The 14,622-nt window shown below is 55.2% G+C and overlaps 2 protein-coding genes and 1 pseudogene across 2 annotated transcripts in view; 1 reads left to right on the top strand and 2 right to left on the bottom strand.

The window, feature by feature from the left end:
• The window catches only part of LOC142031834 (inositol 1,4,5-trisphosphate receptor-interacting protein-like 1), a 51,582-nt gene that overhangs the window by 13,615 nt on the left and 23,345 nt on the right, over positions 1–14,622 (top strand). The gene's annotated exons all lie outside the window — the stretch shown is intronic.
• LOC142032356 (inositol 1,4,5-trisphosphate receptor-interacting protein-like 1) lies at positions 2,496–3,907 on the bottom strand (annotated as a pseudogene).
• Positions 5,021–6,978, bottom strand: LOC142031841 (inositol 1,4,5-trisphosphate receptor-interacting protein-like 1). The gene has a single exon (XM_075029585.1). It carries the CDS (start codon positions 6,961–6,963, stop codon positions 5,392–5,394), a length of 1,572 nt encoding a protein of 523 aa, XP_074885686.1. The 5' UTR covers positions 6,964–6,978; the 3' UTR covers positions 5,021–5,391.

The following is a 14,622-nucleotide window of genomic DNA, read 5'->3' as shown; positions in this document are numbered from 1 at the left end:
GCAGTGCCTATGAACCTCGTCCCTGACAGCGTGATGCAGTCACCCGGTGACAGGTATGGGTGGCCAAGGCTGCAAGCGTAGGCAAGATGTGTGAGAATTACCATGAGAATTAGGACTGTGAAAAATCAAATCTCTTCTGGGGACTTAATCAAAGGAAAAGCAACTCTGCCAGGGGAAACAAGCCTGCCATATGAGGCAAGACTGGGTTTGTCTAGCCTTGAGAAAAGAAGGCTTAGGGGAGACCTTATCACCATGTTCTAGGACTTAAAGGGTGGCTAAAAAGAAGATGGAGACTCCCTTTTTCCAAGGAGTCACATGGAAAAGATGAGGGGTAATGGGTACAAGTTAATCCTGGGGAGACTTTGATTGGACAGAAAAGGAAAATTTTTCACAATGAGAACGATCAGCCATTGGAATAATCTCCCTAGGGAAGTGGTGGGTTCCCCAACATTGAAGATTAAGATACTTTTAAGGTTTGGCTGGACAGGGTGCTGGGCCACCTTGTCTAAACCTTGCTTTTGCCAAGAAAGCTTTAACCGGATGGTCCTTGAGCTCCCTCCCGACCTGGTGTTCTAGGATTCTATGAATTGTTTTCCTTTATATCCATCAATATCCCCCTCCCAAAACACAGCAGTTCCTTCCAGTCCACTCAAACGCTAAGAAAAATCTACACCAACCCAGAAAGCCCAGAGGAGCTCTACCGGCTGACTGGGATCGTCCCTCCGGCAACAAGATGGTGAGCAGGTTTGCAGCAACATTTGTGGGAGCTGCCACTGAGAGCAGCTGCGTTTTCCAGAGACACCCTCCGTCTGTAATATGGACGGCCACTTGGCAGCGGAGCAGTTCTTTCCTCCCACACGCAGACCCATCTGGAGTGTACCTTGAAAGCCCTGTCACGACCCGGGCTGGACAGACCTGGGGGGGGGTCGTGGTGAGTTCGGAATTCCCTCGGGCTAAACTGAGGTGAAAGGACACCAAACGATCAGTTCAACGGGTTCTTCGCGGCAGAAGCAGCCTGAACTGGGGAGGCGTTAACAGCAGGTGGCGGGCTTTCTCACAGAGGGAATTGGCGCGAAACCACCTCAGCCACCCCTGTAACCCCCGGCAACCGCCGACGCCAGCTCGGGGAAGAAGGAGAGCCCTCCCGCTGAGGCAGGGGCGCGGAGCGGCCCCCCCTTGCCTTCTAAACTCCTCCTCAGAGAAGAGCCCGGGGGCGGCTGCATCCGCTCCTAGCCCCAGGCTTGGTCAGCGGTTCCATGTCTGAAAGGGATGAGGTGTAGGGGTTATACGAGGAGAGAGAGACGGAGGGAAGGGAAAGAGAACGATTTCGCCGGCCCTGGGCCCGCCGCCGGCCCAGTCAGCCTCGCGGCCCAGTTCCAGTAGGGGCGCGCGTGGGGCTCCCGTTTCTGTCGTTTTATCATCTCCTTGCCCCTCCTTCGGGCGGGCACTCGAACTCGTTAGGCTAATTAGGTGTCCTGTGCAGTTTGTGCTTTCAGAACTTTCGGGAAGTGGGTCGTTGGGCTCGGGGGTCCTCTGGGGAGTAACGTCTTCCCTGCAGGCGTGAGCGTCGTGTGGCCTTTGGCCGTGTGGTGAGCTGCCCTGCTCAGCACATCAGAACAGCCTTGTCAGAACAGGGAGCTGTGCACCCGCCGGCACGGCCTCCCCCTCCTGTTGCTGATCTGGGCCGATCGCTTCTTTTCACCTGCGGTTCCTTGCTGCGCAGGGTTCGTCGTTAGGCAGGGTCCGTCCTTACGCAGAACTTGCCCCACCACAAAGTTTGAGACGTTAACTCCTTCAGTCTCTCACAAGCCCTCAGGTTCAAAAAAGGTCTCCTACCCAGCATAGTGCAGTTTTCCTCTTTGGGGGCAGAAACTAATTTCAAGAGTTAAAACAGAGGGAGTATCAAAGATGCCTTGGCATATGCCGTGGGAAGGAGGGGGTGCCAGAGGCTGTGATGTTTATTGGCCTCTGCCATAAAGAGGGGGAAAATGAAACACCATATGAATACGATGCACCTAAATATTGCCAAAATGGGTGTGTGATAAATATCCAGACAGAAGGAGGCAGACAGCTCCCACATGCTTGCTCTAGCTACGCTAAGTGGTACGTTTCCTGCTAAAGACAATCTAAACCCCAAAGATATGGCTTAAAATCCTAAGGACTCATGAAGGATGAATACGATATCATGAGATGACCAAATGCTACTTGAAAGACACAGTCCTATCAGAGAGAAAGCAAAAGCCAGTAAAGCCAGCCTCAGCCTACCAAATGATTAGGAAGATGTCTGAGTTGCCTTTCTCCCTGCCAGATGTCAGCATTATGAAAACAGGCCTCCTGAAGGTGTCAGCTAGCCAGAGTTTGCAGCAGTGGGAGGAGGGCAGCACCATAACCTGGTAGGGGGGTGATACAGGTATTTACTCAGTGTGTCTTCAGGGTGGTGGAGGAAGCACAGCATGTTCTCCACCAGACACTCCCTCGTGCAGGTTCGCTCCAGCTCCATGCAGATGCAGGATTCTCTCACCCACATCTCCTCCATGGTGACTATAGCAAGGTGGAAGGCGTGCCCAAGGAGAGAATGCAGGGACACAAGCAGGTGGTAGACAGCATTGTCCTCAAGAGGACATCTTTGCGCATGGTGGATCTCCCGGAGGGAATGGCCTCTCTCAGAGAGGGAGGGCGGTCGCTGTCCCCGTGGTAACAGGCATCTCTGTCGCAAGGCTCCTTGCAATGGCCCCTTCGGCTGCATCGGGTCCCACTCCGCAGCGTGTGCTTTTGCTGTGTAGGAAAGCTGGGGCAGCGATTGCCACTGCCAATTGAGGAGCGTGTTCTCCGTGTCCAGCGTGCTCAGTTCCGCAGCACCAGCTCCCCGGGGAGTGACTTCAGGCCTGGCCCTGTGCCTGAAGAACTGCACCTCTGCCATAGCCCAGCTCTCTGGCCACGTCCTGCTGCTGGTAACACTGGCCTCTGCCTACATGATGCTCAGCAAGGTGTCCAAGCCATCTTGCTGCACCCCAAATATCATCACAATCAGCAGGGGACTATTGGAAGCGTTCATCAGCTGGAGCTTGCAGGAGCGCCTGGAGGGCAGCACGGTTAAGCGGTGGTGTCTCGACTGAGGCAAAACCACCCAGGCTGCTTTTACCAAGACCTGGAACCAGCGGGTGGTTTTCTCCATGTCTAGGTAGGGGCCGATGCAGAGGGTGCCTAGGAGGCTGGGACCCTGATTTTTCCTCAGCTCCTCCTTGGGGTGGTGCAGGAAGCACAGCATGTCCTCCACCAGCCGCTCCCTCGTGCAGGTGCACTCCAGCTCCACGCGGAGCCTGGAGTTCCTCGCTGGCCTCTCCCTCCTGTTGCCCAACTCCAGGTGGAAGGCGTGCCCACGGGGGGGCTTCAGGGGCACGAGCAGGTGGTAGACAGCATCATCCTCACAGACTCCAACCTTCTGAGGCGCTTCTCACACCGACAGCTGGCTTCAGTCGCGGCATAAAACTATTCCTGGAAAGCTTTCGGCACATACGGAGAAGTTCATCTGCCGTCTCATCCACCATCATGAACAATTCTGGCAGGTCCAGGAGGCGCTTGACCGAAATTCTGCCCACATCCACTGCAACACTGGATTTTACTTCTTGCTCCTCCTTAGCCGCCTTCTTCCGGAAGCTGGCCTCCTTGCTGCTGCTGCTGCTGCCTGAGAGCTCCTTTTCCTGAGCCACCAGCAGAGCCCAAAGAGCAGGAGCAGGACTCCACCGATGGCCCAGGACTGCCACTGCTGCAAGGCAGCAAAGAGCAGGGCTCCCCAGGCAAAGCCGCTCTGCTCCTGGGTTCCCTGCTCCAGCTCCTGCAGCAGCTGAGTCATCTTCCAGCTCAGGTACTCCCTACTCTGCTGTGATGCCAAGCTGCCTGCTGGCATTAACGCGCAGCACCTGGGAAGCCAAAGCCCAGTGAATCACTGAGACCAGAGCCCACTGCACCAGCTCTTCTGCAAGATGCTCCCCGATGCCATGGCAGCTGAGCTGTCGGCACCCTATGCCTGCATTCCCCGACCCAGAGACGCACGGACACTCACGGACACAGCCTTTGTCCAAACAAGAGATTTATTGACAGCTTTGCGCGCGGTGGATCTCCCGGAGGGAATGGACTCTCTGGCCACGTCCTGCTGCTGGTAACACTGGCCTCTGCCTACTCGATGCTCAGCAAGGTGTCCAAGCCATCTTGCTGCACCACAAATGTCATCTCAATCAGCAGGGGACTATTGGAAGCGTTCGTCAGCTGAAGCTTGCAGGAGCGCCTGGAGGGCAGCACAGTTAAGTGGTAGTGTCTCGACTGAGGCAAAAGCAGCAAGGCTGATTTTTCCAAGGTTTTGAACCAGTCGGTGGTATTCTCCATGTCTAGGTAGCGGCCGGTGCAGAGGGTGCCTAGGAGGCTGGGCCCCTGATTTTTCCTCCTACGGTCCACCAGCCGCTCCCTCCTGCGTGTGCACTCCAGCTCCACGCGGACCCTGCAGTTCCTCGCTGGCCTCTCCCCGGTGGTGCCCAACTCCAGGTGGAAGGAGTGCCCAGGGGGGGGCTTCAGGGGCACGAGCAGGTTGTAGGCATCATCCTTACAGAGACCCCAACCTCCTAAGGTGCTTCTGAAAACAGCTAGCTTCAGTCGCGGCATAAAACTATTCCTGGAAAGCGTTTGCCATATATGGAGAAGTTCATCCACCATCTTATCCACCATCTCGAGTGATTCTGGCAGGAAGCGCTTGACCGAAATTCTGCCCACATCCACTGCAACACTGGATTTTACTTTTTGCTCCTCCTTAGCCGCCTTCTTCCTGCAGCTGGCCTCCTTTCTGCTGCTGGCTGGCTGACGGCTCCTTTTCCTGAGCCACCAGCAGAGCCCGAAGAGCAGGAGCAGGACTCCACCGATGGCCCAGGACTGCCACTGCTCCAAGGCAGCAAAGAGCAGGGCTCCCCAGGCAAAGCCGCTCTGCTCCAGCTCCTGCAGAGCATTCCGGAAGATGCTTTTCTGATGGGTGCTTTCTGTGTCCAGACTGCAGTCTGAGGCATGCAGAGGCACATCAGCGCTGCCTTGCGCTTGGTCCCTGCACAGCCGGAGCTGCAGCCAGGAAGAATTTCTGGGCCCATGTGAAATCGCCACTATGGCCGCGACTGTGAGGGGAAAGGAGGATGAACATCACTTTGTAGCCACCATAGTCACCACCATCTGCTGCACTGGGGAGACTGCCTAGAGGAGAACGCCGACGCTCTTGACAGAGGGCTGCTGTACAGGGTTTTCCCTTTACTTTCTGTGTCCCGCATTCTTCCCTCTTTTTCTCTGCAGTATGAGGTGGTAGTCTGCCGTCAGCTGTGACTTCTGCAAACACAGCTCCGTGCGTGAAGATCTCTTTCAGTGTCCGTAGAACAGCAGGCTTGTGAGCTGATGTTGCAGCTCATCGAACTGATGCATTGCCTCGTCGTGGGCGGCTGGATCCTGCACCAGGTGCTGGAAGAGGTTGACTGGTTCGGCCGTTTGGAAGTCTCGGGGCAAGATTATCTCCTCAGGCACCCTCTCGTTGCCGAAGAAGAAGTGGTCGAGGCGTTTCTCCTCCAGGCAGCAGCGCAGGTATCGCATGATATCGTCCATCTGCAGCAGGAAATGCCTCCTGCGCCAGCCTGACAGGGGCATGGTGGTCAGGAGGTGCATCACGACTGTCTTCAAGGTATAGGTGGAAAAGCCTGTGCCCACCAGGATGCGGGCGCAGACCTGCAGGCATCTGAGGTGGAAGCTGTCATGCGGAACTTGCCTGGCCATATGCCTGAAGAACTTCGCCTCTGCCACAGCGTAGCTCTCTGGCCACATCGTGCTTGGGGTGAAGATGGCCTCCGTATTCTGGCTGCTCACAAAGATGTCCGAATTGCCTTGCTGCACCCCAAATACTATCTCAATGAAGAGGGTTCTTCTGGAGGCGTTTGTCAGCTGCAGCTTGCAGGAGTGGCTGGAGGGCAGCACCTTCATATTGTAGCGACGTGACAGAGGCACCACCGCCCAGGCTGACCTCACGAAATTCTGGAACCAGTGGGCAGTTTTTTGCACATCTAGGTAGGAGCCAGTGCAGAGGGTGTGTAGGAGGCTGCGGTCCTGATTCCTCCTTAGCTCCTCCTCGGGGTGGTGCAGGAAGCACAGCATCTCTCCTGCCAGCTGTTCCCTCCTGCAGGTGCACTCCAGCTCCACGCGGACGCAGAAGTTCCTCGCTGGTGACTCCCCCCTGTTGCCCAACTCCAGGTGGAAGGCGTGCCCACGGGGGGGCTTCAGGGGTATGAGCAGGCAGTAGACAGCATCATCCTCATGGGGACTCCAGCCTTCAAAGGTGCTGCCCACCTTGATGGCTGGTTGCAGCACTGGGAAGAAACTATTTGTCAAGAGCTCTTGGAAGACATGGAGGAGGTTGCCCGCCAGCTCCTCCACCACTCGGCTCCTGTAGGCTAGGTTCTGCACTGGCCACTGTATGCGCTTTACTAAAATCCTGCCCAGATTGCTCTCGTCATCAGAATCTTCTTCTTCACTGTCTTCCTCCTCCTGCTCCTCTTCCTGCTCCTGCTCTTCTTGATCGTCCTGCTCACTGTGGCTGCTGGAGCTCTCCTCGTCACTGCTGCTGTCCACCTCATGGCTCCTTTTCCTGAGCCAACAGCAGAGCCCAAAGAGCAGGAGCAGGACTCCAGCAACGGCCCAGAACTGCCACTGCTGCAAGGCAGCAAAGGGCAGGGCTCCCCAGGCAAAGGCGCTCTGCTCCTGGGTCCTCTGCATCAGCTGCTGCATGCCCTGCTCCAGCTCCTGCAGCATCTGAATCATCTTCCGTCTGAGGTACCACTCACGCAGCTGCACGCGCTCGCGCGTGGCCTCATCCAGCTCCTCGCCGACCACCTGAGCATTCCGGAGGATGGTTCGCACAAGCTTGGCGAAGAATTGCACGACAGCCATGGCCTGCAGGAGGAGGGAGAGAAGGGGTTCAGTGGGGCTGGGAGGGAGGGAGCTGGTGTCGTGGGGAGCAGGGCCGGGAGCCGCAGGGAGCTGGGGGCAGGTAGGAGAGGGGGCGAGGCAGCTGGGAGGCAGCAAGGCCTGCGCCCAGCCCCGGTGGCGGCGGCACCGTGCCCTGCCGGAGGTGCTCCCGCCAGCGGCTGGGCCCTCGGTGCAGGCCGAGAACCCACCCCCCGGGGGCCCGCGTTTCTGCCCCGGCCCTCGTCCGGCCCAGCCTCCCCCTGCCTGCGCACTCACCGCTCGCCCAGGCTGTACTGGGGCAGCGCTGCCGGCGGGTGCCTTTTATACCCCCCCCCCATTGTGACTCGGCCCCTCCGATGTCACAGGTGCCGGAGCGCATCACAGGCACGCCCGCCGGCCAGCCCCGGCCTTCGGCCTCACCCCGGCTCAGCGACTCCCGGCTGCCCTGGTGGAGCGGTGAAGGCTGGGCTCGAGTTCGTTTTCTTCACGGGAGCTTGCGTGCTGCTTTATTTCGGATCGCGTGCCGTCTGCCTGCCGACGGCAATCTCACAATCGATCACGGAACGTCCTGAGTTGGAAGGGACCCCCGAGGGTCACCGAGTCCAACCCCTGACTCCGCACGAGGCAACCTCAAGTATGTATCCTAGGATGAGACTATGTGCAAATGCCGGTGGGCGTGCCTGTGATGCGCTCTGGCACCTGTGACATCAGAGGGCCGAGTCACAATGGCGGGGGGAGTATAAAAGGCACCCGCCGGCAGCGCTGCCCCAGTACAGCCTGGGCGAGCGGTGAGTGCGCAGGCGGGGGGAGGCTGGGCCGGACGAGGGCCGGGGCGGAAAGGCGGGCCCCCGGGGGGGTGGGTTCTCGGCCTGCACTGAGGGCCCAGCCGCTGGCGGGAGCACCTCGGGCAGGGCACGGTGCCGCCGCCACCGGGGCTGGGCGCAGGCCTTGCTGCCTCCCAGCTGCCTCGCCCCCTCTCCTACCTACCCCCAGCTCCCTGCGGCTCCCGGCCCTGCTCCCCCCGACGCCAGCTCCCTCCCTCCCAGCCCCACTGAACCCCTTCTCTCCCTCCTCCTGCAGGCCATGGATGTGATACGATTCTTCGCCCTGGTTTTGGGAAGCATCATCTGGAATGTTCTGCAGGAGCTGGAGCAGAGCGGCTTTTCCTGGGGAGCCCTGCTCTTTGCTGCCTTGGAGCAGTGGCAGTCCTGGGCCATCGGTGGAGTCCTGCTCCTGCTCTTCGGGCTCTGCTGGTGGCTCAGGAAAAGGAGCCGTCAGCCAGCCAGCAGCAGCAAGGAGACGGCTGAGGAGGAGGAAGAAGTAAATTCCTGTGTTGCAGGGGATGTGGACATAATTTTGCTCAAGCGCCTCCTGGACCTGCAAAAATTTTTCCTGATGATGGATGAACTTCTCCATATGTGCCAAATGCTTTCCAGGAATACTTTTAGGCCGCAACTGCAGCCAGCTGTCCGTGTGAGAAGCGCCTTAGAAGGCTGGAGTGTCTGTGAGGATGATGCTGTCTACCACCTGCTCGTGCCCCTGAAGCCCCCCCGTGGGCACGCCTTCCACCTGGAGTTGCGCAACAAGAGGGAGAGGCCAGTGAGGAAGTGCAGGGTCCGCGTGGAGCTGGAGTGCACCTGCAGGAGGGAGCGGCTGGTGGAGGACATGCTGTGCTTCCTGCACCACCCCGAGGAGGAGCTTAGGAGGAATCAGGCTGCCAGCCTCCTAGAGACCTTCTGCACCGGCCCCTACCTAGACATGGAGAAAAGCACCCGCTGGTTCCAGGTCTTGGTAAAAGCAGCCTGGGTGGTTTTGCCTCAGTCGACACAGCACCGCTTAATCGTTCTGCGCTCCAGGCGCTCCTGCAAGCTCCGGCTGACGAACACTTCCAATAGTCCCCAGCTGATTGAGATGACATTTGTGGTGCAGCAAGATGGCTTGGACACCTTCCTGAGCATCGAGTAGGCAGAGGCCAGTGTTACCAGCAGCAGGACGTGGCCAGAGAGTCCATTCCCTCCGGGAGATCCACCGTGCGCAAAGGTGGCAATAAATCTCTTGTTTGGACAAGGGCTGTGTCCGTGAGTGTCCGTGCGTCTCTGGGTCGGGGAATGCGGGCATAGGGTGCTGACAGCTCAGCTGCCACGGCGTCGGGGAGCATCTTGCAGAAGAGCTGGTGCAGTGGGCTCTGGTCTCAGCGATTCGCTGGGCTTTGGCTTCCCACGTGCTGCGGGTTAATGCCAGCAGGCAGCTTGGCATCATCACGCAGCTACTCAGTGCCTTGCCCGCAGTGGCACGGTGGAGAGAATCTGAAGGGTAAAAGTGGGAAAGCTTGCGGGTGGAGAGAGGACAGTTCAGTACGTAAAGCACGAGCTACACGCCCAGGCAAAGCAACGTAAAGAATTCATTCACTCCTGCCCCGCTCTGCCGACCAGACCTGCCTTTTGGGGAAGCCTTCTGCCTCCCTGCGGCTCGGGTTGAAGGCGTTACCAGGAAACTCCCGAGCCTTGTACGGCCCTCACTGTTAGCCCCTCTTGCTTTTTCGTGTGGGTACCAAGGAAGTCGTGATGAGAATTCCAAGAGCGATCAAAAGAGACTTCAGGGCCTCGGGCAGATTGGTAGAGGGATCAGGAGCACAGGTAGTATTCTCCTCTGTCCTCCCAGCCGGAGGGAATGACATCAAAACAAACAGGCGGTCGCAGCGTATTAACAATACCTGGCTCCGAGGCTAGCGTCACTGCCAGAATTTGGAGTTTTTCAACCATGGGATGGTCTATGCGACACCAGGCCTGCTGGGGCCTGGCAAGATTCACCCGTTCTCAAGGGGGGAAAAGTATTTTTGCTCACGAGCGAGCGGGGCTGACTGAGAGAGCTTTAAACTAGGTTTGGAGGGGGGAAGGGGTAAAATCAGTCCTGCTAGTGATAAGCTAGGGGTGGCGCGACAATGTTGGGGGAACGGTGCGCAGAGCTTTCGCTCTGCTCCACGATGTGCCGAGGACGCAGGAGCGCGTTTGAAACGTTTGTAGGCTCGAGTGCGCGGTGCGAGGAAGAGACAGGAGGAGCTAGAGGCCTCGGCTCGGTCCCAGAGCAACGACATCGCTGGCCTAAGGGACACTTGCTGGGAAGAGTCCTGTGACCGGAGTGCAGTGACGGACCCTTCCAGGCTCTTCAGGAGAGGGAGGCAGGGCAGGCGAGGCGGAGGGGCAGCGCTGTATGTAAAGGAGGGGTCGGACTGTACAGCGCTTGCAGCTGGGGACGACATGGTTGAGAGCCTCTGCGTAAAGATTAGGGGAAAAGCTAATAAAGCGGACGTCCTTGCAGGAGTCTGCTATGGATCACCCAGCCAGGATGAGGACGCCAACGTATGAATCTATAAGGAACCACGGGAAATCTCTGGATCAGTCGCCCTGTGTCGTCCTTATGGGCAGCTCCAGCTGCCCAGCTGCGAACTGGGGCTGTCACAGAGCAGACATGAACAGGCCCGGGAAATTCCTGAAGCCCACGTTGAAGACCACTCTTTGATACGGGTACTACGGGAGCCGACTAGGAAGGGTGCCCTCCTAGGCCTGTTGTTTGTACATAGAGAGGGTCTTGTGGGTGAAGTGATGATTGGTGGCTGTCTTGGCCGTAGTGATCAGAAAATGGTCGAGTTTAAAATCGTTGGCGATATGGGAAACCCTGTCCGCAGAGCGACTCCCCTGGATTCTGGGAGAGCAGACTTTAGGCTGCTCAAGGAGCTAGTTAGCAAGGTCCCCTGGGAATCTGCTTTCGAGGGTATCGTTGCCCGTAAGTGCCGGTCAATTTTTTAGATCCCAGGAGCGGGCAATTGCAATGTGTCGCAAGTCAAGCAAGGGGGGCGGAAGGGTGGTTTGGCTGTAGACCCTGGCGCTATAAGAAGTAGTGGCGGACGGCCGCCCTGTGGCAGAAGATGTGCACTCATAGCTGTATTCGGTACACCTCCAGTGGAAATTCAGTGATGGTGTGTGGGCGAAGATTTGCAAGCTTTTCAATAACTGTCACATCAAAAGAGCTGTCTAACTATGTCGAAGCGCTAGAGAAGCTCAGGCCTCTCTGCGTTTTCAGTTAGACTGTGCAGAACATGGCCGGTTCTTCTGTGATGCGCAAAGCTACCAGAACCTTTATTGCCTAACGATGGATCTTTGGAAAGTGAAGTTAACGCCGAGATGAGATGCTATGTCTGCATCCTTTGCACTGGTGGTTTTGTCTCTGTGACCTGACCTTTCCCCCAAAAAAGTTTGTTTCACTGAAAAATAGCCATAAGACTGTGTTTACGTTGCATCTTTGCTGGTTCAAAGAGGTAAAGTACATTATGGCTTTGGTATATGAAGGCAAGAAGAGAAACATGTTATTTGCGTAAGACCTTCCACGTGAATTTTTGCATTTGAATACATCCATGGTATTCCAGTTTAGTGCTTTGCATCCCCCCAGCTTCAAAGAGCAAGCTCTGAGCTAGAGTGAAAGACAGTTTGCTGATCTCTCCTCTTGAACATGTTGCTCGTTTCTTGCTCCTTTTTTTCCCTCTTGTGTACCTTTGAGCTTTTGAACCAATGAAAGCAGGTTCATCTCGCAAAGTTCTTTTGACCAAGGACAAGGCTCAGAATGTGGGGGACAAAGAAGAAGTACAAGCACTGACTGAGGCCAGGAAGACGATGCAATCTGCTTAGCCCTCTGCATCCCAACGGATTGTTACCACAAAGTCAGGTTTGCCGGTGACCTAGGCTAAAGCGTTTTCATCATGTTAACTGGTTTCCATTCCAAGCGGCTCCAGGTTTTCCAGGCTCTTTGGCAACTTCCTGTCACTTCCTCAGAGTTGCTCGCCCTTATGAAGGCTCTTCTTGGAGAGGGGTATCCTGGGTTGAACTTTCTCTTTTCTGTATTCTGTAAAAATCCCGAGCCACTGACAACTCTGGCCACACCTGCATTATTAAAAACTGTTCTTGAGCAGTTTGTTTTCTGACTCCCAGAGGATAAGTGGCACAGATAGCCAGATGCTGCAGGATCCCCATCCCAGTTGTGTTCAGGCACAACTGAACATCCACTGTACAGCCCCTGGGTCCCAGCAGTACCCCAGCCAGCAGCTGTCTCTTGCCCAAGAGCATGCTGTAGGACCTGCTGGGCAGCACTGGAAGCTTGCTGCCAGTTGGCACCTTTCCCTGAGTCCCTGGGCTCTCATGCTACAGAGACACGATTCCTCTGAAGAAGGGAATTAGTACAGTCCAGGGCTAGTTCCTGGGAGTCCCAAGATGCCAAGGAAGGAGGGCTGTCAGGAGCAGGCTGCATAAGAAGGAAGGTTGTTGTCTGGTTTTCTGTGCAACTGTGAGGACCTTTAAAGGACCTTAAAAGAGTCTGTAGGCACGAGGGATGCTCATGTTGCAAGCTCACAACTGTAAGAAAAGCTCGCAATAGAAGAAGTGCTTCAGACAGGACATAGATTCATCCGTGCCTGGCGCTGTTCATTGAGTAATAGCCAGGTCGCAGTTGCACATGAGCCTGCGGGCCATGCCACTGGCCCCGAGTAAGCATCCCAAGAGGTGTGCCTAGGTGCAGGGGCGGTTGAGGACAGCACGATGTCTAGAGAGGATCCCATAGGCTATACTGTCCTGTCTGTGTGGAGAAGCTGCTCTGGGGACCGTTTGTTTCAAGAGGTGGGTGCCCTGGCTCGGCAACAGGCTGATGCTGCAGCTCTGTCAACAGGTACCAGGATGACACCCATACACTGCACCACACCACGAATGTCCGGCACCACATCTCCCCAAGAAGGAAGGCTGAGGGAGATCTAATTGCTGTCTTCCACTACCCAAAGCCTGCCTTTTCTCAGAGGTGCACAATGAAAGAATGTGTCACACATTGCACCAAGGGAAGCATGCCATGAGAGCAGATAAGCCCTGGAAGAAGCAGCCAGAGAGGGTGGGGAATCTCCTTCTTTGGCAACATTAGAAGTTCAGCTGGACAAGACCCTGAGGGACATGTCCTAACTTTGGTGTTAGCCCTGCTTTAATTAGGGGGTGAGACTAAAGACCTCCAGAGGTCTCTTCCAACCCAAATTCTCTATGTTACTCTGTGAGAGTGAGGATCAAATGGCCTTGGTGACCTTGTTGTGCGGGTGGAAGACCTTATAGTGCAGGTGTTTCCATTGTTCTGGAGGCCTTCAGGTGGAGCTACCAGTAATGAAAGCATTGTCCAAAGATTGTTGGAGGGGACACTGTTGATGGTGGGGGAAGTCTTTTCATTGACGATGACAACAGCATAGATAAGCTTGTACAAAACCGCATTACTTGAAGCCCTAATGTATATGATGAACAAAAGAAAGAGCCAGCACAGGTCTCCAAATGAGCTGTTAGTGACGGCAGATATATCACTGAGCAAAAGCAGGTGCTGTTTACAGTTGCCACCACTGTGGCCAGGAGTCACCCAGCACTTGGGCAGTTTTCCATGCCGGGCTGCCTGGCACAGCAGCCCTTATGTCCTGCATACTAGAGCTCTTATCTCAGTATCAGCCAGCTAGCAAAGGCAAGTGACCAGCTTCGGCATCTTCTTCACTCATGGAAACCCACCCATTTCCTTGACAGCTGTCCGCAGGAATTGGGCTTGCAGATCTTAAATACGAAACCAGGAAGTCTCAGGATCTCTGCTGAAGAAAGCTTTAGCATAAGTGTTTAATAATCTGGCATAAGATCACAGCATCAGAAAAACAATGACCCGTGTTAGAAGACTGAGTGTTCTGAGCACAGTTACGAGTAACAGATATTTCTAGGAGAAATGTAAGAAAGTGTAAAAATGAGGGTCATCTACCAGTTTTAGCCCTAAGCACAACAGGAAGTACAACCACAATCACATGGTAAGGCATTTCCATGGCAACTGACAACATTTTCCATTAAGCTGGAATTAACTTCAGGCTATAATCTGCCTAAGGACACAGAACGCATAAGGATGCAGCAAGATAGCTAACACCATACGTAGAAAAAGAAAAAGGCTGAACTGTGGGTACGATGGGAGTGGGAAGGAGCAAGAGCAGGACTCGGCATAAGAAAACCCTGTCCCAACACGTTGTGTCATGGGCAGGAAATGCTCCCTGCCCTCCATTACCACCGGATCACACTACGTGGGTTTCCCTGCAATGGACTGGGTAAAATAATGCAGGTGCAAGAAGTCTGCATTGCTTCTCTTTCCCAGGTCCCATAATTGTGTCATGGGTCTGTCCTAGCTTAGGAACAAAAATTATTCATTAACAACTGCCTTACCAGACACACTGATACCGAAAAGCCGGTCGAAGAAACTCTCCAAGACTCGTTTTGGAGTTTTAGAAAGCAGGCGTTCTTTATTGCAGTGCTGGATGCACGGGGGATAGTTCCACCTAGCGTGCATACCACAGCTTTAGCACAAACAGGTTATACAGAATAACTAATTGCACATTAATCAGATTAGTATACACTTACATAAAAAATAATTGCAACTGATTCTCATAGTACTGCCTACATCCAATCATGCGCAATGAAGGATCCATTTGAGTCGAAGGGCTGCTTTTACGACCACCGACCCATTTGAAGTTCTTGCTGGCTGTCCTTGAAGTCTTTATTCTTGTCCTTGTTCTTTGATCTTGAAGCTTAACGCAACTTCAATCAC

Source organism: Buteo buteo, chromosome 6 (assembly GCF_964188355.1).
Source record: "Buteo buteo chromosome 6, bButBut1.hap1.1, whole genome shotgun sequence".
NCBI lineage: Eukaryota > Metazoa > Chordata > Aves > Accipitriformes > Accipitridae > Buteo > Buteo buteo.
This window is presented reverse-complemented; position numbering and strand designations above follow the sequence as displayed.

Coding starts and splice junctions, on each gene's coding strand:
- LOC142031841 (XM_075029585.1), bottom strand. CDS start 6,963: ATGGCTGTCGTGCAATTCTTCGCCAAGCTTGTGCGAACCATCCTCCGG.